At 36.9% G+C, this 26383-nt stretch overlaps 1 protein-coding gene across 3 annotated transcripts in view; it reads left to right on the top strand.

Annotated features, from left to right (window-relative positions):
* Positions 1–25523, top strand: part of LOC123877431 — a 73422-nt gene extending 47899 nt beyond the window's left edge. For all 3 annotated transcript variants that reach the window (XM_045924224.1, XM_045924242.1, XM_045924233.1), the window contains 4 exons: positions 2286–2345; positions 12845–12938; positions 20831–21558; positions 23073–25523. In XM_045924224.1, the coding sequence (XP_045780180.1) occupies positions 12881–12938; positions 20831–21558; positions 23073–23183 (897 nt within the window). In that variant the 5' untranslated portion in view covers positions 2286–2345; positions 12845–12880 and the 3' untranslated portion in view covers positions 23184–25523. The remainder of the gene's footprint in view (positions 1–2285; positions 2346–12844; positions 12939–20830; positions 21559–23072) is intronic.
* The last annotated feature ends 860 nt before the right edge of the window (positions 25524–26383 follow it).

A 26383-nucleotide genomic window follows, 5' to 3' on the forward strand; every position in this document is an offset into this window, starting at 1 on the left:
TGGTGATCGCTGGAGCTCACGAGGTAGTTTGGGCCCGGTCGGCGGAGACCACATGGGAATCCTCTATTAGACATGTGCCAGAAAGGCAACCGCCATGTCAGGGAGCAGTGAAGATGGACTCTCAAGCAAGCCACAGCTGCAATGACGACCACGACCATTCTACCCAAACAGTAACGCCAAGAAAAGTATATTAAAAGTTCCACGCGACCAGTACATAATTCTTTGGCCTCAGTTTTTCAACATACTCGTAACTCGTAACTAATCAATTGGATGCACTGCGTTGTAAATTTTTATACAACTCTTCAATTGCAATACCTAATTTAATATTATAAAATAACGGCAGCAACTGTGACGTAACTTTTATCGTTGAATGTGGCGAAACAGGGGGTCTGATAACTTAGTCATGAACTAAATTAACGAAGGCTGTTAGAAGTCGCTTTGACTTGTGTATTTAAGCAGGTGGCAAGTTGCGAAATCGACCTCTTTTTTGAAGGATAGCCTGTGGACAGATACTCTTAGTTTATGCGAGATAAATATTGATAGAGGCAAAAAGTACTGAGACCTCTTTCAATATTACGCGGGCTATACACGATCAAGTTTATCGGTCAAGTTTGCAGTGGACTTGAAACAGCGTCCAGTATACTTGACGGTGTATGGTTATCAGTTGCCTTCGCGCGGTACTTTGTGGCAGATTTAAGGGCGCCCTAAAATCTGAATTGTATTAGAAAACAGTTTTTCTAATACAATGCTAAGAACAATCATTGTTATCATAGTTCTACATTCTTCGACGTGGTTAAATTCATACATGAAGGAGGAATCTACGGTTAAATTAACTTGTATGCTTTTCCTTTAAAGCACATTATTGTCAAATGACGGTTTCTCTCATACGTTATCAAACTTCTCCTCTATTATTAAATAGAACTTAAGCCTTCCGCCACTTTGAATATTGGATCAATCAGACTTTCCTAAACTCTATCTAGCAACTTTTTGGTAGGCATTCTTGTGACAGTAGTTTAAAGTTGTGGCTTTGATGCATTGTAAATGTCTCATTAATTATTTACTTAAGCCTGAAACTATGCCACGATGCATGAAGATAAGTCTAAGCGTATGATATTTAATATTTCTAAAGTAACCAATAACAATGAAATAGATATTAAATTATAAGAAGGTTTTGTGTGTAATAAATACCTTTCTAAACGCAAGGTCGTCCTGGATATCTAATGAAGGGTGCAGTGGCGCAGACAGACCTAAAAAAACAACAATTTGTCTCGCTATATTAGTAATTGAGTGTACTCACTTTACCTGGTTGTGCAAAATTGTGTTACCCATTACCCAACCATTTTGCCATGCCCACCACTTTGTACTGACGTGGGTATATTTTACGACTACCGAACTCATCTACGTAACGCAATAATTTTAGCTCTTATAACTAGTTGTTTTATATTTTGCACCATTTCAAAACTGCAAGCTTGCGCTTGCTTGCAATTAGGCATACTTGGTAATGATCGATGAATGAATATCCAGTGTATACTGATCGGCTGCATTTGGCTAGATGATGCCTTGAAGGTAGGAACTACTTACATGACATATGATCAAAAGTGGTAGGAAAACGGATTTCGAAAGACATGTCAGATTCTGAACCATTTCTGGACTAAGTCTCTTGTAGGGACTTCCACACGCCACTGTCTTGCGACGCCTGGATCCCTCAGCTCCTTGGATGTTATCGGTCTAGTTGTTTACTTAGTGGGGGAGGGGGGTCCCCCCCTTCCAAAATTAAGTTTTCCAGTGCGAAGTCGCCAATCGAGCCTTCTGTGCGCCCCGCCTTTTAAACATCACAGTTTTTCAATTTATTTAACTGTGTATCTGATTGTATATAATACTAGCTGTGCCCGCGACTTCGTTCGCGTGGAATAGTGACTTTTCGGGCAGCATGTACGTTAAAAATGTTCGCCGTGATTCTTTAAATTGACATAACTTTTTTATTTATGAACCGATTGACATGAAATAAACACTAAATTTTAAGTGAAGCTTACTACAATATATTAGTGAAAACCGTATCTAAATCGAATAAGCCGTTTCTGATATTAGCGTGCACAAACACACAGACAAACAGACAAACAGACAAAAAAAAATTAATTACAATTTCGGGTTCGGCATCGATATAATAACAACCCCTGCTACTTTTTTTTAATATACATATTTCCATTGTACAGACACCACTTTTCTACAATTTTATTATATGTATAGATAAACAGATTAATTATCATGAAACGTTTTGTCCGCAGATCCGACAATCTCGGTGATCAACCTATGAGTCGACGGTGAATCACCCACTGACGTAAAAGGTATGTATATCCGTTATGTATCTTGTAGTCACGCCTATATGAATTGAACTTTTCTGGGTCCCAAATTTTCTTTGTAGGATAGAGAGATGTCAAATGATATGCTTCTAAATTCTAGTGTCTTATCTATAGAAATACATTGGTCAAGAAATGAAGTAAGTTCTTCAAATGCGGCCCGAAAAATAAGAGCCAATGGTCCTTATTTCAAATTACTCAAATTTAATTTATTTCAGTTTTTAATTTAATTATTTTATTTTTATTTTCTTAATTTTAATTTAGACGTAGGTAAGTTTATTTTATTTAAAAAAATCTTATGTTAATGTCAATTTCAAATAAATTTTTATCACACAAATTTTAGATTTATTGCTTAGGTGTAAAGTTTAATTTTAAAATAAATATTTAATAAATATTTTTTCGAATCTTATTTATTGTCGATGACAAGGGTCTTAAATATAAATATTATAAAATCGTTATTAATGTTTATGTTCAAGTATTTAGGATTATAATAAACTGAAGCTGAATGATATTATAAAACTTTTTTTCACATTTCGTAAATAGAAACAAAGATGTGTATATGTGTGCAAACCAGGCCACTTGAGCTATGATCATATCACGATAAAATCTGCATTCAAAGATTGCAAGAAGGTAATCCGAGTTTTGTTCTGGGTTTACAGGAAAATACGAGGTAATTAAATATCCTCAGGCTATGTCTTATACGGTGAGACACGTGCCGGCTAACTACTAGCCTCACGCAAGGTCAAGATCGCTAAACAAGTTGTGGAGTGTTTGATAATATAATTGTTGTGGATGTTAGCTTTGCACTTGACTACTCACCTGATGTTTGCTATCAGAGATTAAACATAACCTGGATGAAGCAACTGTTTAAGATCCTTAGTCCTTCCCCATAAAAACGAATTGCGCTGATTATTTATTCATAGATATATACAACTAAGCGAGATATCGATTTATCTCTCCATTATCTATGCCCGAAAAATGCCCAATAACAATAATAAAATAAGAAAAACTTTTTTTTTGCAAATTAAACAGTTGTATGCAAAGAAACATAATAATGATGCAGATAATGTACTAAAAGCTAAAAATTAATTAGGTAGGCACCAGGCAGGTACCAGTCATCACACCACTCTCTTCATTAATCTTGAGCATTTATCAGACAAAAAAAAAAAAAGATTCCGACGAATTGAGAACCTCCTCCTTTTTTAGAAGTCGGTTAAAATGAAATAGTCGACATCATAACCACCCTGTCAGGTGATATAAAGCGGCTGGAGGGAGTGGCTGAATGAGGAATGCTGAAGACCGGGTGTGGTAGCGCTCTTAGGGAAGGCCTATGTCCAACCATAGACGTCCACAGGCTGATGATAATGATATCCACCCGTTTTTACAATGACAATGTATGCAGTATCTTTGTTTACTTACATTCTGTAATTAACATTTCTACGTGAATTGGGTCGCAGTGTTCATTAAAGAGTACGTTTTAGGAATTACTTTGGACCCCTATTAATTGCGACCGCTGTCCTTTCCCGCATCCCACTGTCTCAGTGAGACATGAGGCAATGTTGTGTTGTGAATACTAAAACTCTAAAGTTGAATGGGAGGGTAAATCCAACTCCTTTTAGATTAATAATAATAAATAAAATAAAATATCTTTATTTTCAGACAGTTTTAAGGTTCTTAACAGATTAGTTAAGAACCTCATAGCGTTCAAACTGTGATAATGTATCTCAAGGTTACAGATCCTATCATAGGCAAAAAGTTTATATCTAGTAGAACTGTACGATCTATTTGTACAATAGATAAAATATTTGAACAATACTCCAAGTTACTTTCAAAGTTCGCCTTCGAAACGTTTGCTGAACTAAGTAGGACAACCGCCTCGCTGTTCATTGAATCCTTTGAGAAGTTACTGTAACCCGATAATGTTTTGCTTTGATCCCAAAATCCATTCACTTGTAGGTACGTACTCAGATACCATTAGATTTAGAAACTTCCAAATGGATATATAGAAGTAGACAAGTCGAGATGCAATCAGGGTATAAGACGGGGGAACACCCCGCACACCCGCAAGTCACCCGCACTATTCCGCACCAGATTAACACGGGGCTGTGCAATGGAAAGAGTCCCGGCCCTCAGCAATGAGGAATAGGTACGACTCAAGAAGAGAGTATAAAATACCTACCTAAAATACAGAGACAAATTCAAAGACGTCCGAAGACGTGTAATGCATATATTCTAAGTCCAAAGATATTCCATGTTCCTTTGTGCTAAAGCCGGTCGCGTCGCCTCAAGCCTTTGAGGCGTCTAAACGTTTTTCAATAGACTCGGGACTGTCTCGCCATTGACAGAAAACCTTTGAGAAGATCCTGTACTCTGTTAATACGAAATTGAAACTGGTCTTATGCTGAATCAGTATTTCTAAGACAATTTGTGACATTATAGCTAAATAAAATTTAATATAGAAGTTGTTTACGTACTAATTACAGAAAATAAAGCAAGCCATTTCGTGCAAAAATCTATATAAGGGCAACAATGCATGATTATATGGCCTGTCTAGAAAAGGCTTCGTCCTTACACACAATGGACTATTGTCTAAAATGCCCCATTTAAGAGATGTACGAGTATTTGTTCTTTCCCATTATTGTGTCTTTTATATCTTTTTGATTGACATTCTTCGAAATATAATGGGGTATGGAAGGAAGTTCTTCAGGATTCCTTATTGGTAATAATAAAACGGTAGTTATCCACACATCCATACTATCCATATTAATTATTATTAATGTTATAAATGCGAAAGTGTGTCTGTCTGTCTGCCAGCTTTTCACGGTCCAACAGTTGAATCGATTTTAATGTTTGGTTCAGAGGTATGCGAGGAATATCCCGAGGAAAGACATAGGCTACTTTTATACCGGAAAATCAGAGTGTTCCCGCGGGATTCTTAAAATCCTAAATCCACGCAGACAAAGTCGCGAGCATCATCTAGTGTCTAATAACAAAATCTACGACGTTAGACACGTATAGGTTTGGGATCCTTATACTTTGAAAGACTTCCCAGTATTAGGTAACTGCCGTATAACTTTGGTTCCTTTTATCTTTAAAGCAAGTGATATTTAATTACTGTAACGCCACACAGCCAATCGCAACGCGCCAACGCCAACCAGACTATCCGAGTCAAGCCAAGCTGGCCAATCACCGCCTGTTACAGCCAATAACCGCCAAGACGGCCAATCATAGCCTACTGCCGCCATGACAGTCAATCAACGCCAAGACCGCCAAACGCAACTCAGCCACCACTACCGAACGCCCATGGTGGGGATAACGCCATATAAAGCCATGCGAGCTCATTTTTAGGATTATTATTGTATCGTACGCATTATAAGCTGAAATACTGCCGGTTTGTGTAAATAAGTGTAATAAGTAAATAAGTGTATTAGTAACAAATATATGAGAGTAATTATTAGTGTGTTGAGTGAAGTGATAAAATAAATTAGTGCGATTATACTGATTTGCTCTTTTTATTTAAACCCACTGTTTCATTACTTAAAATGCACTTATCGCTGAAAAGTTAGAAGTGGATACCCGGGATCGAACCTCCGACCTCACGAGTAAGAGATGGACGGCTTAACCACAATGCTATCACGGCTTTCTTACTTACATATAATATTGTAATGAAATCACTCTCGCCGATGTATTTTAAACTGTTTCCAATTGCACTGTTAAATTAGATTCTTTTATGCATCACTGTTCTGGTTATAGGTGTCTATAAGAAAAGCAAGAGCACTTTTATTTTCGTAGACAGAGATTCATGGAGACAAACAAGGCAATGAATTTCTCTATACCAATTTAATTACTATTTACAAATGACATGCGATAAAAGCCTTTGTTACTTTCATTTAGTTACTATAATTGCATGTAGGTTTTGTTTTTAGGGTTCCGTACCTCAAAAGAAAAAAAGGAACCCTTATAGGATCAATCGAGGGAATCAAAACCTATAGGATACTTCCGGTTGACCAATTTGGCAGGAAGCAATGTCTTCGTGAAGAAAAAATTCGAAAACCGTGAATTTAAGGTTACATCACAAAAAAATTAAAGATTTGTGCTCCCGACCAAATAATTAGTTTACTAAATTACAGCAAGATGGCGCTGTCTGTCGTTAACTTGCAAATTTTGTATTACATTGGTTTGAGATTTCCTGTACGAGATGGTGCGGAACCTTTCGTCTGCGAGCACGATTCGCACTTAACCGATTTTAGTTTTTTTTGGGTGCGCGTGATTCGCTCTGATCCACACGAGGTGGGGCATTGCCGTTTGAATAGGGTTATCAGTTGTAACTGCACCTACACGTTTGTATGGCACAATGAAATTAGTTTGTGTAATGGCAATGATTAATCCGGAACGCCTACGGAACTTAGTGCCTAATAGCTCATATTATATGCATCCATAGGTTTGTCTGTCAGTTTTGGGTTTTACCACAGTCACCGTTGTGTTGTTACTGATGGATAACTTCTAATGATGATCGTTGATTGCATGATAAACCAGTTTTCTAAACCATTGATCGTTCATTACTCGTGATGAATTCAACGGATTTTATTGTTATAGAACTAGAGTCCGACCGAACCTTCCTTCCTTTCTTCAGACAAAAATACACCTTCGTGCAAACCTTCGGCTTCGCCCACTGGCTGAAGCCGAAAGTTTCTAAGAAGCGCCGAAATTGGACGAACTGTTTTTAAAATTTACTCTTAAGTTTTATAGGTCCATGTATTATATTTATTGACATAATTATTTCGAAGAAGTTCAACAAGACAACAATCAACATAAACTTAAAAACCCAATCTTCATTCATTTTTAACCCCCGACCAAAAAAGAGGGGTGTTATAAGTTTGAAGTGTGTGTCTGTGTATCTGTGTATCTGTCTGTGGCATCGTAACTCCTAAACTAATGAACCGATTTTAATATAGTTTTTTTTGTTTGAAAGGTGGCTTGATCGAGAGTGTTCTTAGCTATAATCCAAGAAAATCGGTTCAGCCGTTTGAAAGTTATCAGCTCTTTTCTAGTTATTACTGTAACCTTCACTTGTCGGGGGTGCTATAAATTTTTAATTTACACTTGTTAGCATAGTGAACTAGAGTGAGGGAACTCACAATTTGATTCTTAATCCACGATATGTCAAATATTAAGCTATGGTGACGTAAAATCAAAGAAAAGTTAGGCTACTTTAAGGTTACCTGCGTCTTTACCTACTTACATTTGATGCCTGCCAGTGACGTCGAAGCCTCAACATTTTGTTAGAAATTCCCCAACTGGCATGAACTGTGCTTTTAGTCAATCTGAACTGAATTTGTTAAAGTAATTAAACGTTAGGCTTCGGCTTCGGCCACAAATCGATATTCGATTGGACATTACATAGAACTTGTCGTCTGATGGGAAATGGATAAAAAAAAGCTCTAAATGCCGCCCAAAAGACTCTTTGTTACTGCCAAATGGGATACGCAGTTCTATTTTGAAAAAAAAAATCCTTATACACCTTAGTAAAAAATATAATATTAGTTTCTTGTTTTAATTTCTCTGCCAACCCTGTACATTGAACCGTTCCGTACCGATTGTACTTAAAAAAAGTGTTTCTGTTTTCTAAAACATATAGGTAAGAGTGAAAGTATGATGTTGTAAATAGTTTTTGTACAATACGGAAGAAAAACAATCGATTATAATCGATACAGTTTCTACAACTCAATTCGTATAGGTAATTATTGTACATACATATAACGTAATAAAAACAAAATTGTTCTCTGAATCTTTCGACGCAATTAAATTATGCACAAGTGTAAATTAAAATTTATAACACCCCCGACAAGTGAAGGTTACATTAACTAGAAAAGAGCTGATAACTTTCAAACGGCTGAATCGATTTTCTTGTATTATAGCTAAGAACACTCTCGATCAAGCCACCTTTCAAACAAAAAAAAACTAAATCAAAATCGGATCATTCGTTTAGGAGCTACGATGCCACAGACAGATACACAGACACACAGATAGATGGATACACACGTCAAACTTATAACACCGCTCTTTTTGGGTCGGGGGTTAAAAATAACAGGTAAAAGACAGTCCCATATTGCTCAAATTTGATGCCGCTGTGAAAGATAATCGCAACCTTCCCGATTGGCTAGCACTCCCCCATTAATGGTTAAAGATTACAGGAGCGCCTACAAATTAGCCGCAAAGTGCCGCGTGGCAGCAAGCGCGGCTGCAGCACTTCGGCAGCCGCGGTGCCTTTTGTTTATAGGGGTCACGACCCTCAGCAATGAGGAATACAACGCACAGAGATAATCGGATGTTCTTGAATTGCACCTTCTGGTGCAAAAGCACTAATTTACTCGTAAAATATTGTCCTCCCTCGAGTAATTAATAGGTACTCTAATGAAATATACTACACAGATGGAAAGATTGCTAAATTAGAGGAGGCACAAATTCCTCTCAAGTGGGCATTCCTCTCAAGTTAGAAAGAGAAGAAGGGATAATATAATCAAGGCGTCAGGGTAAGAAAGGGAAAATTACCCGTCAGTAACAACAATGTCATTAAGCTTCAAGACGTTAAATGTTCATTTAGCAGCGAGCGATCGTGAAATTGCGCTGCTTTATCCGTAATTAAAAGGAAAACTCGCATGTGATATTACGTCACTCTGATTAAGAGGGCTCTCTCCGTCACTCGCTTCATACAAACGTAGTTCCAATTTCATTTGAATATTAAGCAACTAAAGTCCTTGAAATTTTGCAGACATATTCTAGAAACTAATATCTATGTCTGTGGTTTTCCAGATTTCTGTTAAAATATTCGGTTTCAAAGTTACGCGGTCTTAAAAATTTACATACAAATCTTTGAGCCCCTGTAATTTTAAAATTACATATTTTTAGAAAAATCTAAAACACATCTAAACAACACACATCTAGTTTCTAGAATATGTCTGCAAAATTTCATGGACTTTGGTTGCTTAATATTCAAATGAAATTGGAACTACGATTGTATGAAGCGAGTAACGGAGAGAGCCCTGTTAAGTGTAGGTGAAAAGGAAATTAAGCTAGAACTCCGTTATTTATCTGCTAGCCTAAGAATTTAATAAGTGTGGATGGGAAGTGAATGTAAGTGGTGTTAACACAACTGTAAGCTTAATTAAGGGCAAAAAAGGACAATTAATAGGTGTACCGATACTGGCAACACTAAGCTAGAAGACAATCTCGGGGCGTCGCAGTCTCTTAAAAAATTAAAATAGAAAACTCTTAAAAAGTTAACACTTGTGGAAGTTTGATGTAAACAAGTGTAAATTAAAAATTTATAACACCCCCGATAGGTGAAGGTTACAGTAACTAGAAAAGAGCTGATAACTTTCAAACGGCTGAACTGATTGTCTTTGATTATAGCCAAGAACACTCTTGATCAAGCCACCTTTCAAACAAAAAAAACTAAATTAAAATCGGTTCATTAGTTTAGGAGCTACGATGCCACAGACAGATACCCAGATACACACGTCAAACTTATAACACCGAGGACACAGAGTGTTTTCTATCAGCAAGCCAGTATAAGGAGTCATTCTGCAAGGGAAATTGCGTAGGTATATGAACAACGTTCCAAAGTCTAAACACATTAAAACCTCATTTGCCGGCTTCAGTATAGTAACAATCTCGTCCGTTGGTTTGAGGGTAAATCGCGGAAAATTGTCGATTCATCGCGCTATGGGTGTACGGATACGGTTCGCTATGAAAGATTATTTAGGTGTAAAGACATTGAAATATGGCAGTGTTTTTTGGCAAAGTTGTTTTGATAATTTTCAACGAAATAGTTTTCCAACTAAATAAATTTGAAATATGGGAGGTTTTTTGGCAAAACTGTTATGATAATTTTCAACAATATAGTTTTCCAAGTAAATAATACACACTAATATTATAAATGCGAAAGTGTGTCTGTCTGTTGTCTGTCTGTCTGTCTGTCTGTCTGTTTGCTACCTTTTCACGGCCCAATAGTTTAACCGATTCTGATAAAATTTGGTACAGGGTTAGCTTATATCCCGGAGACGGACATAGGCTACTTTTTATCCCGGAAAATCAAAGAGTTCCCACGGGATTCCCAAAAACCCATCCGCTTAACCGATTTGTATGTTTGGTACCGAGGTAGCTTGCGTCCCTGTAATTGACATAGGCAACTTTTTATCCCGGAAAATCAACAGTTCCCACGGGATCTTTAAAAACCTAAATCAACGCGGACTAAGTCTCGGGCATCCTCTAGTTTCAAATAAAGACTTGTGGCACTTGTTCTGAAGTATCTGAGCTAGGTACCAGTTACCAACAAGTTCCATCAAGCACACCGCCCGAGTAACCGCCTAGCTCAACGGGTTGTGAAGCTGAAGTGACAATGGGCAGGGCACATTGACAGACGTTGACCCAAGGTGCTGGAATGTGGACCTTGCACCGGAAAGCGCAGCGTTAATGATAATGATTACGAATCAGAAACTAACTCCTATGATACTGAGTGTTCTTGCGATGCCCTAAATACGAGGAATACCATAAGACAACTAATAAAGTACTGAAATTTTAATAAGCTGTTTTTTCCTTTCATATGAAAGGAAGAATCCATGCCAAGTTCCTGCACTTGACGTTGATAAATCTGTAATTAAGTCAGTGTGAATGTCAACTATTGTTCCCTTTTTTCAGTTTTTATTGTCTTTAAACTGAGGATTAATCCAGCGGCACTGTTAGGGGAAAAAAACAAGCGGTTCGAGACCTTAGTTTTTTGATTTCCACAGCGAGGGGCGTGTGGCCTAGTTGCGACAGTGTATATCAGTCGATCGCGCTGGTTAACCAACGTTCACCCAAGTCCTAACTGTTTTGGTGGCCGACTTTTCAAGATCCTTTGGGCTTTTCGTTTCGCGTCGGTTCGGGTATTGTCACTTACATCAAATAACCACTACCCAGTACCCATATTATAAATGCGAAAGTGAGTTTGTTTGTTAGTTTGTTGGTTTTCCTTCAATCACGTGGTAACGGATCGACGTATTTTTTGCATGGGTATAGTTAAAGAACTGAATATTGACCTGCCTATCACGTACTTAGTGGAATTCCGCGCGCGTTTTTCCGCTCGCGAAATTCCGCTTAACTTGTTCTTGGCCTTAGTTTTTGAACTCCATAGTGCTATTCACGCACTAATGAGTCTAATCTCAGCAGGCGGAATTATTAACATTTTCCTTTGTTGTTCTGCCTACATGCGACAGTCAACACCTAGGATAGTGCGGACTAGACAATGGAAGAAAGGATTTCTGACACCTTTGTTTCACAAACAGTTTTTAATGAAAGCTGAGCTGGACATGTGATACAAAAGTAAAAGTTGCAGAGGATTTTCTAGCTACAAAAGATTTTCAAACAAAACATACTTATGTATATACTTTATTATGCTATATCATTGTAACACTAGATGACGCCACGCCCTCAAAAGAAGAGTGGATAGGCACCTCAGGATTCATCATCTGTTTGGAGTGATTAAAGTCAAGCGCAAAAAGTAGTTATGTGAAAAAAAATTATGGTCTCTGAGTGAATAGCAGTACTTATATTTAATTATATTTAATCACCTGTTAATAAATAATAATTATTGTAGCATGTGTCTTGTTCCCAAGGCCTTGTTCGTTATGATGCCACGTACCGAGATTTAATTAGTAAATTAGTGTTATTTAGTACCGCATTGAGGGTCGCTAATCAGGAACATTAATTGACTTAGAAAATAAACAAGATCTGGTGCGTAACACTTTTTTTTTAATTCAGATACAAGTCAGCCTTTGACTGCCATCTCACCTGGTGGTAAGTGATGATGCACTGCAGTCTAAGATGAAAGCTAGCTAACCTGGAAGGGGGTATGGCAATTTTTTATGAACCCAAACACCTTTGGTTTAAATTGCTTGGCGGCACGGCTTTGCCGGTAGAGCGGTAACTAGCCACGGCCGAAGCCTCTCAGTGAACCAGTGAATTAGAAATTATAAAATTCCAAACCCTGCCAAGTATCGAACCCGAGACCTTCCACAAAGAAGACCATAGCGCTTATAGTGCTATGGCGCATAGTGGCGCCAGGGAGAAATTTTAGTGTTTTTAGAGCCGGGGCTAAGTGAATCGCCTCAAGCAGTTAGGCACTATACATGTCAGCTATTTATATTGATCCTAGTCTTAAAAAAAATTATAGCTATACATTATTGTTTGGGAAAATTTGCGACCTGTAACTAATTAGCTTCTACACAGCGAAACATAAACGTATGAAGTAAAATGAATTCTTACTTCTATACAAGTAGGTACCTACTCATTATAATAACCTTGCAATAAAAGCTAACCTTGAGAAATGCACATAATATTATATTATACCTACCTTTTTTATTATTTCCATTCTCGTTGTGAGTGTAGTAATCTATATAACATAATACTGTGATCATTTGATCAAATATCTTGTCATTTGGTTGCAGGTCGGCGGGCGGAGCAGACGTCCCCACGCTGCCGTCATGACGCTGCACTGGTGGATGCACTGGTTCTGGGTGACAATGCTCCTCGCTGTTATAGGTAAGTAATTCAAAAAAAAGTATTATTTCTTCGTTGGGAATAATGATGCCAAGTCCATTAGTGTTATTTGCAGTAGATTTAGTAGAGTAGAGTTATTTATTATAGTATAGTATAGTAGCTATTATTATAGTATAGTAGGTAAGAATCTGTGCTTACCTAAGGCCATTACCGTTACGAATTGTTTCTCTAAAAAAAAAGATGGAATTACCTAAAAACTATCTATACTATATTTCAAAGAAGAAATTGACTGACTGACATAATGTATAAACGTACATCTCGAACCACTCGTTTGGTACTTTAATATTATGTAATTTTATTGAATTTTTAATTTGCATAGTGAAATTCGGCATCTTTAGTTCTTGCTTTTGGTTTTTTTTATTATTTGTAGCTAAGCGGCAAAAGAAATACACACGCTGTGAAATTTTTTACTCTCTACATGTTACGCTTCATGAGATACAGCCCGCTGACATACGAACAGCAGTGGCTTAGTAATAGGGTCCCGTTGGCACCCTTTGTGTACAAAAACCTGAAAAGTATACCTAATATAAGACAAGTTAAATTAAAAATTTATAACACCCCCGACAAGTGAAGTTTACAGTAACTAGAAAACAGCTAATAACTTTCAAACAGCTGAACCGATTTTCTTGGATTATAGCTAAGAACACTCTCGATCAAGCCACCTTTCACACAAAAAAAAACTAAATTAAAATCGGTTCATTCGTTTAGGCGCTACGATGCCACAGACAGATACACAAAGACACAGATACACACGTCAAACTTATAACACCCCTCTTTTTGGGTCGGGGGTTAAAAATTAGTCGGAATGAACGTAGAGTTTCCAAAAAGTTGTGTACGTATGGGGGTGGGGTTTAATTTTACCTTCCAAATTGGCCCGAGCAAACTAACTTTGTAATTTACGTTCTTAGTTACGACTTTTACTATTTTGCGTAAAACTTCGACATTTCGTTGTTCCTATAGGCTGACATTTAAGTTAACGGGGCTATTCGCTGCCGGCCGATGTCGATCGTAGGTATCTTAGTCTAAGTAGGCAAGTATCCATCCACTAGCGCGCTTACGTTTTGACGCGCGCGCGTCAGTGAGACTCCGACTCAAACTGGATACAACCCACGCGGACGAAATTTTGAGGTTTTGCAAGTAATAAGTATAATAATAATTTATTTTTTTTGGTAAAAAAATCAGGAGTGAGCAAGCATAGATAATAATTACCTAACTATAACAAAGACGTAAGATATATAGAAAAAAGTGGCAGCAAAATAGTACGACCTTTATCGTCACGACTCACGACATGGAACTCCGAGTGCTGTTGTAAATTGCACTCTGTTTTTTATATTGCTGATGATTTTGTAATAAAACTCAATTTTGAACCTTGAATATGAGGCCCATAATTTAAAAATTTTGCGGCGGCCATTTCGGATTTCAAAAATAATATGATATTCGTTCTTTGTCACCCCTAAAAAGTTGAAAACGACACCCATAGTGTGAAAATGACAAATTGGAGCGGCGGCCATTTTGGGTTTTTAAAATTATAGCAAATTTTACTGATAACGAAACTGTTTTTTGACGGAATCCTAAAAACCGACCGATAACTAAATGCCAAAATTTATTTACAGCAAATAGTTAATTTAATCGACTTAAATCTACTTTTTTAAACTTGCTATATTTTACTTATTGTTTTTGCGTGTACGATTTGAAGTTCACGATTCCCGCGTAAAAGTAGAACTGGCGGCGAGAAGCGTAGTCCCCCTTCGAAGGCCGTCGGCAGAGTGAAATTTCGGCCCGTGCGCTTCCTGTTATAACAGTGAGATTTTGTATCGCAAATCCCCATACGATTTTGTATGGAGAATTTTTGTTGAAATTCTTGGAACGCTTGAATGTTTTTCATTAAATAATGACAGCACAAAAGTCTAAAATAAGATAGGCCAATTCTACTTCAATTTCTTTCATTTGTAAAAAGGATTTTTGTTTCGTGTTTACTGCAGTAGACAAATCATATTTACGGTAACTTTACAAGGCGTTTTGGTTGATTTTTCGTGATTTTAGCAATGTGTTTCATTTTTTCTTTGGATAAATAAGGTATTTTCGTCAAATCCGAAAGGCTCTCAAAGAAGATCAACCTTTTAAACTTGCTACACTATTTTTTGTTTCTCAAAATATTTCTGTTTATTACGTTAAACAAAGGTAATTCGTGAGCATGTTTAGCGTATAAGACCCTTAAAGGTAAGACGCGAAACGTGACTTGCTACAACGCATATAATGTTAGGTAAGTATACAAGTCTGCCAATTCGCACTGTGCCACCGTGGAAGACTGGCCAAACCCCTTCTCATTCTGAAAGGAGACCCATGCTCAGTGACTTCACACACCTTTTAGAACATTATGGAGAGTCTCAAGCATGACATTTCCTCACAATGTTTCCCTTCCCCGTTGGAGCAAGTGATATCAAAAACGCACATAACTCCGAAAAGTTGCGTGTCTGGTATCGCATCCCCAACCTCACGAATACGAGTCGGACGTCTTAACCACTAGACTGTCACGGTTTAAAAGCCGGAAATGGGAGGTCCCGATTGCGATTCCCGGCAGGGGTTTGGAATTTGATAATTTCTGGTCTGGTCTGGTAAGAGGCTTCGGCCGGAGCTAGTTACCACCGTACCGGCAAAGCCGTGCCGCTAAGTGATTTAGCGTTCCTGTATGATGCCGTGTAGAAACCAAAGGGGTAGTATGGGTTTAATGAAAAACTGCCATACTCCTTCCCGTTTCCATCTTAGACTATATCATCACTAACCATCAGGTGAGATTGCAGTAAAGGGCTAGCAAAAAAACAGCAAATAAGGTCACTTGTAGTGGAAGCAGACTTATACATCGTGTCTTATGTAACATCCCTATTGGGTGGGTGTAAAAGGCCAACCGGGGTGAGCGCGGGGTGCTAAGCGCCTTACAGGGCTTCCGCTGAAGGATTCACCCCTAAGCAGATTAACGTGATGTGAAACGTGCGTACGACTGCAGATAGGATTACACATAATTGAATACCCGTGTAGAAGTACTTACATTACATTAGCAGTTGCTAATTTATAGTTTTTAGATAGAAGCAGGTGTTATTTTATAAAAGTAATAGTTCTGTATATCATGACTACACCGCACTATGAAAAGGCTGTCTATTATTATTATAACTTTAGTCTAATCGATTAAGTTGACCAAGATCGTAGCTAAAGTTCAACAAGTGTAAATCAAAAATTTATAACACCCCCGACAAGTGATGGTTACAGTAACTTAAACAGAGCTAATAACTTTCAAACGGCTGAACCGATTTTCTTGGATTATAGCTAAGAACACTCTCGATCAAGCCAACTTTCAAACAAAAAAAAAAACTAAATTAAAATCGGTTCATTAGTTTAGGAGCTACGATGCCACAGACAGATACCTACACAGATACACACGTCAAACTTATAACACCCCTCTTTTTGGGTCGGAGGTTAAAAATAAGAATCACAGTAATATAATAAAGGTGAAAGATTGTATGTGTGTATGAGCGTATGTGTGGTTGTGACTCTTTCACGCAAAAACTACTCGAGGTATTAAGCTGAAAGGAATGGAGATGTTTTTACAAAGGCTCCTTTTGATCCCGGAAAATCAAACAGTTCCCGCGGGATTCAAAAACCTATATCCATGTGGCCAAAGTCGCGGCTATTATCAAGTTAAATATAAATAAATAAGCAACATACTAGGTAATAGATATACTAATAGAGAAACTCATGTATTTACTATTGATAGTCGAGCAAAGAGCAACGGAATTCAATTATGTATTCACAAAATTGCATGTATATTCAATAGTGCAAATAAATCCAAACTTCGTTTACGTTTCGAGGACGAAGCTCTTAATAGGGTTGTCAACTTTCTGATAAAAAAATTAAATAATTACTGTAAACGTATAGAATAACTTAGCATGGTACATCATTGTATCTGAACAAGAATATGTGATAAAGTGAATTTATTACTTTAAAAGTTTAAACTCATACCATAAACTTAGTGATTAGTGAAACTTTAGTGATGGGAAAAACTCATGCAGAGGACTAAATCTAACATAGTGATTAAGTATTGTTACTAACTACTTAGTGCTTAAGTACTATAGTAATTAAGTTTTTATTGTTACTAACACTAAAATGGATCCTGTTGTCGGAATAAATAAATGAATTGAATTGAAAAATAAAAGGCAAATTAAGAAGTAGTGTCAAATATTTTAATTTTTTTAAATAAATATATACAAGTTATCAACAAAATGAATGTGGAAGTGACAACCCTATTTCGCCTGAAACGTAATTACTCGCACGCGAACTAATTGTGCGACCTTGGGGTGTGGTCCGAGTGGCTATTCCCTCTGTCTATTTGTTGTAGGTACCTACTGTAAACACTGTTCAATTGAGCATTTACACAAAATATTTACATAACACAGCTTACACGGCTAGGTACAAACGTGCAATACAGTGCAACAAAAGAGTAAAGGGAGAAAGAAACTTTCAGACGTGTCCGAAAGCCGCGGCTGACAGCCGCGACAGATAAGTGCACACCTATCCGTCGTTTGGGACGAAGCGGTCAGAATTCTATCGGACGTCCGAGCGTTCAAGGACCGGCCCAAGGTTATGTCCGCTACTTACGTCCGATAAATAAATAAATAAAAAATAAATAGTACAATTCAGTATTCATTTTTATTAACCCCCGACCCAAAAAGAGGGGTGTTATAAAATTGACGTGTGTATCTGTGTGTCTGTGTATCTGTGTATCTGTATGTGGCATCGTAGCTCCTAAATTAATGAACCGATTTTAATTTAGTTGTTTTTGTTTGAAAGGTGGCTTGATCGAGGGTGTTCTTAGCTATAATCGAAGAAAATCGGTTCAGCCGTTTGAAAGTTATCAGCTCTTTTCTAGTTATTACTGTAACCTTCACTTGTCGGGGGTGTTATAAATTTTTAATTTACACTTGTATTATCAAGATAAAGTATATACGTCGCGATAAATAAGTCGCGTCCGTCAGCCGCGTCCGATAATTTGTTTCCGCCCTTGTAGGGGGTCACAAGTAATTATGGATATCGATACCGAATCGATATTTCTTGGTTATTCATACGTGATTCAGTTCAGACGTCATTCAATACGCGCGAATTTTGGAGCACGCTATTTTATTGGTTTATTTTATACGCGCATTGATGGTTTATGCGAGATTTATGTTAAAATGTTTTTACTAGTAACACGCGATTTGATGTTTGTTCGATCAACATAAAAATTATGTACAAGATCACTCGTTATTCCTATTTCCTAGATTTCTAAGAAATTACTTAGGAAATAGGTTCCTAGATTTCTTTAAGAAAATTGCCTATCCACCAGTGACCTTGACATTGGGCGTGATAAGATTGGCCAATTGCTCTGGCAGTAGGCTGTGCAGATCCGTTCACGTCCCAAATAATATGTGTTCGGTGCCAGTTGAACGGCGATATTATGCATCAAATGGACGTTATACATTGCCACGGTCTTGGAAAAATTGCCTAGGAAAAAGGTTCCTAGATTTCTTTAAGAAAATTGCCTAACCACCAGTGACCCTGACATTGGGCGTGGTGAGATTGGCCGATTGCTCTGGCAGTAGGCTGTGCAGATCCGTTCACGTCCCAAATAATATGTGTTCGGTGCCAGTTGAACGGCGATATTATGCATCAAATGGACGTTATATATTTGCCATGGTCGCTATTGCCACGTGCAATAAATTATAAAGCTTCACTACTCTAGTGCTCCATTATGGCTCCAAAGTTTCCCATTAATCTGTAAACGACGCAAAGCTTAGTAATAGGGTCCCGTTGGTACCTTCGGTTACGGAACCCTAAAAAACCTAGACTCTAGAGGCGAGTCGTGTTCCATTGATTTATTGAATTGCTTTTCCTCGGCCGCCAGTAAATAAGTCTCGACATGAAAGTTGTGGAAAATATTACACGATTTACGCTTTTAACGACCTCTGAAGTCGAAACTTGCCAGTCTCTTTCGTCGAATGGGCTAATTGGTAACTTTTGAAATAAAAGAAATATTGCTAGACAAATAATAATATTTATTGACGCGGAATCTCGTAATTGAAGAACATAAGACCTTAATGGTCAGAAATCATTGGTCCAAGCATAACATGGACGACAGCCATGAAAATTTCTATGCGCATCGGCTCCAACACAGGGAGGAGGAAGTTTGGATCATGGTGACATTGACAGATAACAAGTAACAAAGACGTATGAAATCTTTCGTCAACGTACAAAGTCATTTTTTTTTTTTTGGTAATGCATGACGTGATTTCAATTTTTTCTTAAATTTACATGGCTGCCATTTTAAATTTTTATAATTTGTTGTAATAGCGGTAATAGAAATACACATTCTGTAAAATTTCATCTCTATACCTATTCACTGTTCTACGCTGTACCTGTACACCACCTGTTCAAGAGATACAGCCCGCTGACAGACAGACGGAAGGACTGTGAAGGCTCAGTAATTATAGGGTCCCGTTTGGTCTAGGCATCTTTCAGGTACGGAACCCTAATAAACTAGGTCACAGTCTGCTATAAAATGATATTAATATCTTTACATTTGTACGAGCACCTCTGAGACTAAGTAGACATGAATAAATTACGTCCGCAAAGTAAGAAATATAAAAGCTTTTAAGTCTTTCTGTGGGATATAATACATTATGCTTATTTCGCACTGTAATGCTGAAATATAATATGTATGAGTTGAAATGAACAGATGTAAAATTTTATTTAATGCATACTTGGTCGATTAGACTCGAAAAATTCACCGGTAGAATGGAGGAATTTTAGGGATTTATATTTCTAAAGCTCAGGGCTTCCTGAATTTATGGCGGTATTCGGCACAATCCGTTAAACCTCTACCATTATTGTATTTAAGTAATTTATTGTTATTTAATATTAAACAGTGCGGTCAGAGCCTGGCTTTTCAGGTATGTATTTAAAATATCGAAATTTTTAGGACCGAGTAAATTTCATTACTGATTATGTCAACTGCTCCTTTTATCGAGATCTATGTGACGATCGCAACCACCGCTGATTGGTTATCACTATCAGTATCACCTCTCGCTATTAACTAAAACGCACTCTCGTAGCACCAAGCGGTCACAGTCTAGTACTTAAGACGTTCTGAAGGAACTGGGGATCCGGGAATGATCCGAGATTTCACCTCTAACTTTTCAGAGTTATGTGCATTTTAAGCAATTAATTATCACCTGCTTCAACGGCGAATGAAAACATAGTGAGGAAACGGGCATAGAGTTCTCCATAATGTTCTCAAAGATGTGTGAAGTCAGCCAATTCGCTCTTGGCCAGCGTGGTAGGTACCTAGACTATGGCTAAACCATTCACATTTTTCCAGGAGACTTGTGCTCAGTAGTGCGCTGGCAATGGCTTGATTATGATGATGATGAGTGCCGTAGTATTGAGGTTGTAACAATGTGACAGTCCTTTCGCGCTAAGGGCGGTGGCCTGACCAAAACGGGCTACTTTCTCAGGGTCTCTTTCCTCCGCTGTTACCAGTGATCATTAGTTTCTCAATGCGACTCGCAATTTCCCTAGCAATAAAGTCGAAGTAATTATATACTACCGGAACTTCAAACTATTAGATAATCCTCAATTACATAGACCTAGAAAAACGGTTGGTTCATGGCAGAGACAAGTACTATACTTTACATTACCGCGTAAAATTATCTCTAATTAACTCAATTAATATTCATTATTCAGTACCGAGGCACACATTTCAGTACATTTGACTGTTTAGGAAGGCTTAATTATAGTTAATTTATGCTGATTGGTGTTTAAATACTTATTGCTCGTTATCTTTTCAGCGAGCACCGGAAGAAACCTCGCAGCGCCCCAAACTGAAGAGTTGCAACACTATGCAGACTTTGAAATTGAACCCCATGTCTCGGAGAGACAAGCAAGGGCTATGTACTTCACAAAGACTCCACAAAATACTAATGTAAACAAAACAACCCCAATAACGCAGAAGAATACCACAGAAAAAGAAACAGCAAAAATAGACAATCCAACAAATGTAACATCCAATAATGCAACTGAGATACAGACAAGGATAAAATGGACCCCCATAAACATAACAGACACTAATGTCTCCATTGTATCACTGCCTGAGAACACTACAAATGTTAACTTAACTGTAACAGATTACACAAATATGACAGAATCTCAAAACTCCACATTTGCTAAGAAACGCAACTTAACAAGACCCGATTTTGTCAAAGAAGATCTGACTTTAGAAGGAGCGTCTGAAAGTCGAATAGTGACGGAGAAACCATTGTCTTTAGAGACGGCGTTTCTACAAACAAGAATCCCGCCGAACGTAGAAAGTTCTAGAAGGATAATAGATACAAGTGACGGGGGTATGGACACTGGAGCGATAGCTGGCATATCGTTCGCGGCTTTGGTGCTGGCTGCGCTGGCTGGGAGTACTGCATTCATTCTGTACCGTAGAAGGTACTTGAACAAACCACAGACTTTGAATGACAAGTGCTCGAATCCGGATTCGAGCGGATATCTGGACGACAGTACTATCCGGGTAAGATCACTGCTAATATTTTAAAGCCACGTATAACTTACCTAACCACCTTCAAGGCAAGAATGAATAGGCTTCTAGGCAATCGCGCTCCAACCTATACTTGAGCCAAGTTGGATAAAGAATGTTTTCTAATAGAGTTACCTAGCAACCTATGGCAGGCATATTTTTATATCATTTACCTCACAAAATGATTCAAAAAGTTCACTAACAAACTGTTTTCTGGTATCAACCATTAAAGAAAAAGGACCCCCTAATCTGCTAAAAATTTCCCTCAGCGGCCTGATGATTTCTTTGCTGGATAGGTATATCTCGGCAATGGACCTAACGATTGATAACAATGTCAATCCTACTAGGGATGTAAGAATTATTAGTAAGAATTATTGTGTCGGTAATTCTTACATCCCTAGTAGGATGAAGATGAAATGTACCAATGTACCGTCTGCCCAATACCAAGACGACAAATAACATAAAATTAATGATAAATAATGATATGTTGAAAGTAGAGGAGACCACCGTGTTCCTGGGGATAACTTTAGATGCAAAGCTTCAATGGAACGCCCATATATCAACACTTGCTGGCAAACTCAGCTCTGCTGCTTACGCTGTTAGAAAGATTCGACAGATAACTGACGTGGAAACTGCAAAAATTGTATATTTTGCCTATTTTCACAGCATTATGTCTTACGGAATCTTGCTATGGGGTAAAGCGGCAGATATTGGAAAAATTTTCGTTTTACAAAAAAGGGCAATACGCGCAATTTATAATTTAAAACCGCGCGATTCCCTACGAGAGAAATTTAAGGAAATAGGTATTCTTACAGTAGCTTCTCAATACATTTACAATAATATAATTTTTGTACGACAAAACATCCTCAGCTACAAAAAAATCGGTGATTTCCATGACAGGCCAACTAGAAATCGTAATAAGCTCGCAACTCCTACGCTCCGCCTCAGAAAAGTGGGAAAGTCATTTGTGGGAATGAGTGTAATATTTTATAATAAAATTCCACAGTCAATATTAGACTTGCCTTTACCAAAGTTTAAAAAATCCATTAAAAGTATGCTCCTGGCAAAAGCATATTACACAATCGAAGATTATGTAAATGATAAAAAAGCATGGATTTGACTCGCTCCAGCAATGCGCGGGTCTGCAATTGCTTGTATAGTATAGAATATTATTGTAAATTGCACAATTGAAAAGAGCAACCGCCGAGTTTCTTGCTGGTTCTTCTCGGTAGGAACGGCATTCCGAACCAGTGGTAAATTATTTGACGATTCAAAAGCACTTGTAAAAGTTTATTTGAATAAAAATCTATTCTATTCTATTCTATTCTATTCTGTAGTAAAAGTTATTTTGCCGGAAACGAATTTTGGACTGTATCTTAGTCAAGATAATGTCGAAAACCGATTTTTGACAAAATGGTTTATCACCGCTTTTCGCTGTTTCCTTAGTCCCTACCGTCTCCAAAATATGAAGCTGAATCTGTCTAAGATTCTTCCTGTCTTTTTTCCAGGATAACTCGGAGGAAATGTACAGTCTGGACAACGATTCATTCCTTAACTCGTTAGAGGCGATGACGATCCAGAACTATTGGACTGACACGGTGAAGCACACCAAGCTTTAATATGACATTCACCAATAGTGTTTCAACCAACATACGTCCACTGCTGGACATGTTTTATACCTGATTCCCACGGAGCGTGGTTCTGCGGAATATCACGTACGGCTGACGACCACTGACAGCTACGCATCGCGCACAAGGCTCGGTCGACATGTCTGCGCTACCAATGACGATAGTTTTCCCACAGTGCGTCGGTGCGCGCTAGTTCGTGTCCGTCCGCAATACCACGCGCCGTGGGAAGCCGGCATAACAAAGAATTCCTCAGAACATATGTCCAGCAATTCCCAGTGCTTAAAGATGGACTCACGTTCCATGAGTGGTCTCCCAACCCTATATTTTCCGTTGTGAAGTCGTCATACAAACACCTTGGGACCCCACCGTCTATCGGTTTGTTGAACATGACATTAAATGAACTATTTGTGACATTTTGACTAAAATTAGTCTCGTTAGTGATTATTAAAACAATTTCGTTAAATTCTATACTTAATATATTGACAAAAATTAGTGATATTTTGACTAAAATTCGTATCATTGGTGGCTAACTAAATGATATTAAAACATTTTCAGTTTGATTGACAAATTCTTAGGACACAAAACATATTTATTCATGATGCACTTGGTTTACGTAAAATCCCAGTTTATGTCAGTTTACTAAATGTAACTATTATTAAAAATATTATTTAAATACTACCACATAGTACACTAAAATTTGGCTTTTATGAAAAATATAAAGACTAATCACTAAGGTCACATTTCAAAATATCCTTTACAAAAAGGATATTTCGTAAGATGATATTTTTAAAGAGATTTAGTTAAAGTTTAGTGTTGATTTGATTAGCTCTTGACTAATTTGAATTTACTGGATGAAAATTATTTTCTTTATAGAATTAATTTTACTTAAGTACTTAAACTACAGAATATATTTCTTTTACTTGTGTAGTACCTAGGTACTAATGAAATTAATTTCATTCATATATCAATTCATAAAGTTTACTTACCTACCTCTGTTGATTTTTCTTAAGATCTGAATTTTCATAACATAAACGTACCTATTTCTAGTTAATAATACAGTTTATTCGGCTATTTGACTCCTTTACCTGCAGAAAACTAAATCAAATAGGACTAAAATTCTATACAATCTCATTGTGTACACATAAACTTTTAAATTTTTCTGGTTATCATAATGATAATCGAAATTTATTGCAGTTTTCGTACACTTACAATAGTTTTTTTTTTAATTCACATATTTACCCTGTTTAATGGCTCGTAGATACGTATTTTAAAATCTTTGTGCAAAAAATGGTATAATTTACCTAAACTAAACTAAATTGATAAGACTAATATTCAAGCTATTCTTTCCGTAATTATTCAATTTTCGACATTTAATATTTTTGAATACTAATTTTAACTTAACTAAATTGCACTAAAATTAGTTATCTATTGTTTTGTAAAACTTAAATTAATTATTATTGGTCATGTGGTACAATTCTTATACCTAAATGTATTACTAAGTATGAATAGAAAAATGTATCATAATATTTTAATAATTGATGTGAATTATTGTTAAGGTTAGTCTAATGACAGTTAATTTATATAATAGATCTATCTTTTTATATTATTAGAAATCCTTCCCTGTAAATAACATTAGTATGATTGTGATAACATAATATTTTTGTTGTAGGTACCTACTGTTCCAATAATAATAATTGAAATTACTTATTTTCATTTAAGATAGCTAAGTATATTTTACGTTTATTATGAATGTTAAAAATAGATATAAAATTATATCTCAACCAAATGTTAAAAATTATTAAAGTGTTCGCACATTACATAGACTCGACGCCGATTCCACTCGGACTGGATTCACGGTGAAGTATGGAAATATGAGCTTAGTTACTAGTTGATCCTTACGGTGGAATTATCGACATTGAAGTGTGTTATTGAAGAGTACGAAGCGAGGTCTACGCGTCGTATATTTCTTTCAATTAACTATTGAAAATTCCACTGTAACACTAAAATATAAAGCTCACATTTCCTTGCTTCACGGGCGTGAGTCGCACATGAATCGAGTTGGCGTTGAGTCGACGTCGAATGTGTGTAATGAGCGAACATCTTTATTATTATTACTATCAATCATATTCAACAATCAAAGACGTAGGTAATACAGTCGTAATACAATTTTTTTTAAATTATAAATGTGACCGTATAACATTCATTCGATTTGAAGTTTGAACTAAACATAGGTAATCTAACTAGAAATAAGAATGATCTCAATATAATTCATTTTAAGTCTCGATAGTATACTAATAAAAATCTTAAGCTTTAAAAAACCTGCAGCCCAAGTGTGAGAATTTTTGTATGTAAGTGAAATTTAGGTTTAGCTTACTCTCATCCATACTACGATATTACAAAGGCGAAAGTGTGTCTGTCTGTCTGATTCGTTTAACCGCATTGAGGAAATTTTGTGCAGAGATCTTTCATTCTAGACATATGCTACTTTTTATCCCGAAAACAGACGGTTCCCGCGGGATTTTAAAAGACCTAAATCCACATGATAAGTGGCAGCCATCACCTATTGTATAATGACACTGAAACTTCAAAAACTGCCTGTTCAGTGTTCACGTGCGCGATTGTAAACAGAAATTAATTATTATTAGAAGTGTAATCATATGTATTTAAATTTCGTGCTAAGAAATCCATACTCGGTGATAATAATGAGTATTAAGAGGGGTCTCTCCGTCACTCGTTTCATACAAACGTAGTTCCAATTTCATTTGAATATTAAACAACCAAAATCCATGAAATTTTGCAGACATATTCTAGAAACTAATATCAATGTCTGTGGTTTTCCAGATTTCTGTTAAAATATTCGGTTTCAAAGTTACGCGGTCTTAAAAATTTACATACAAATCTTTGAGCCCCTGTAATTTTAAAACTACATTTTTTAGAAAAATCTAAAACACCACAGACACAGATATTAGTTTCTAGAATATGTCTGCAAAATTTCATGGACTTTGGTTGCTTAATATTCAAATGAAATTGGAACTACGATTGTATGAAGCGAGTGACGGAGAGAGCCCTGTTAATACTATTCAAATGGGTATAGTGTATACATTTTGAGAACTCATTCGCTATTTTTGGTGTATGTGTCAACTGTCATAGTTGACACATAGACCAAAAAAGGCAAATGAGAACTCAAAATT

The sequence above is a fragment of the Maniola jurtina genome, chromosome 2 (genome assembly GCF_905333055.1).
Source record: "Maniola jurtina chromosome 2, ilManJurt1.1, whole genome shotgun sequence".
Lineage (NCBI taxonomy): Eukaryota > Metazoa > Arthropoda > Insecta > Lepidoptera > Nymphalidae > Maniola > Maniola jurtina.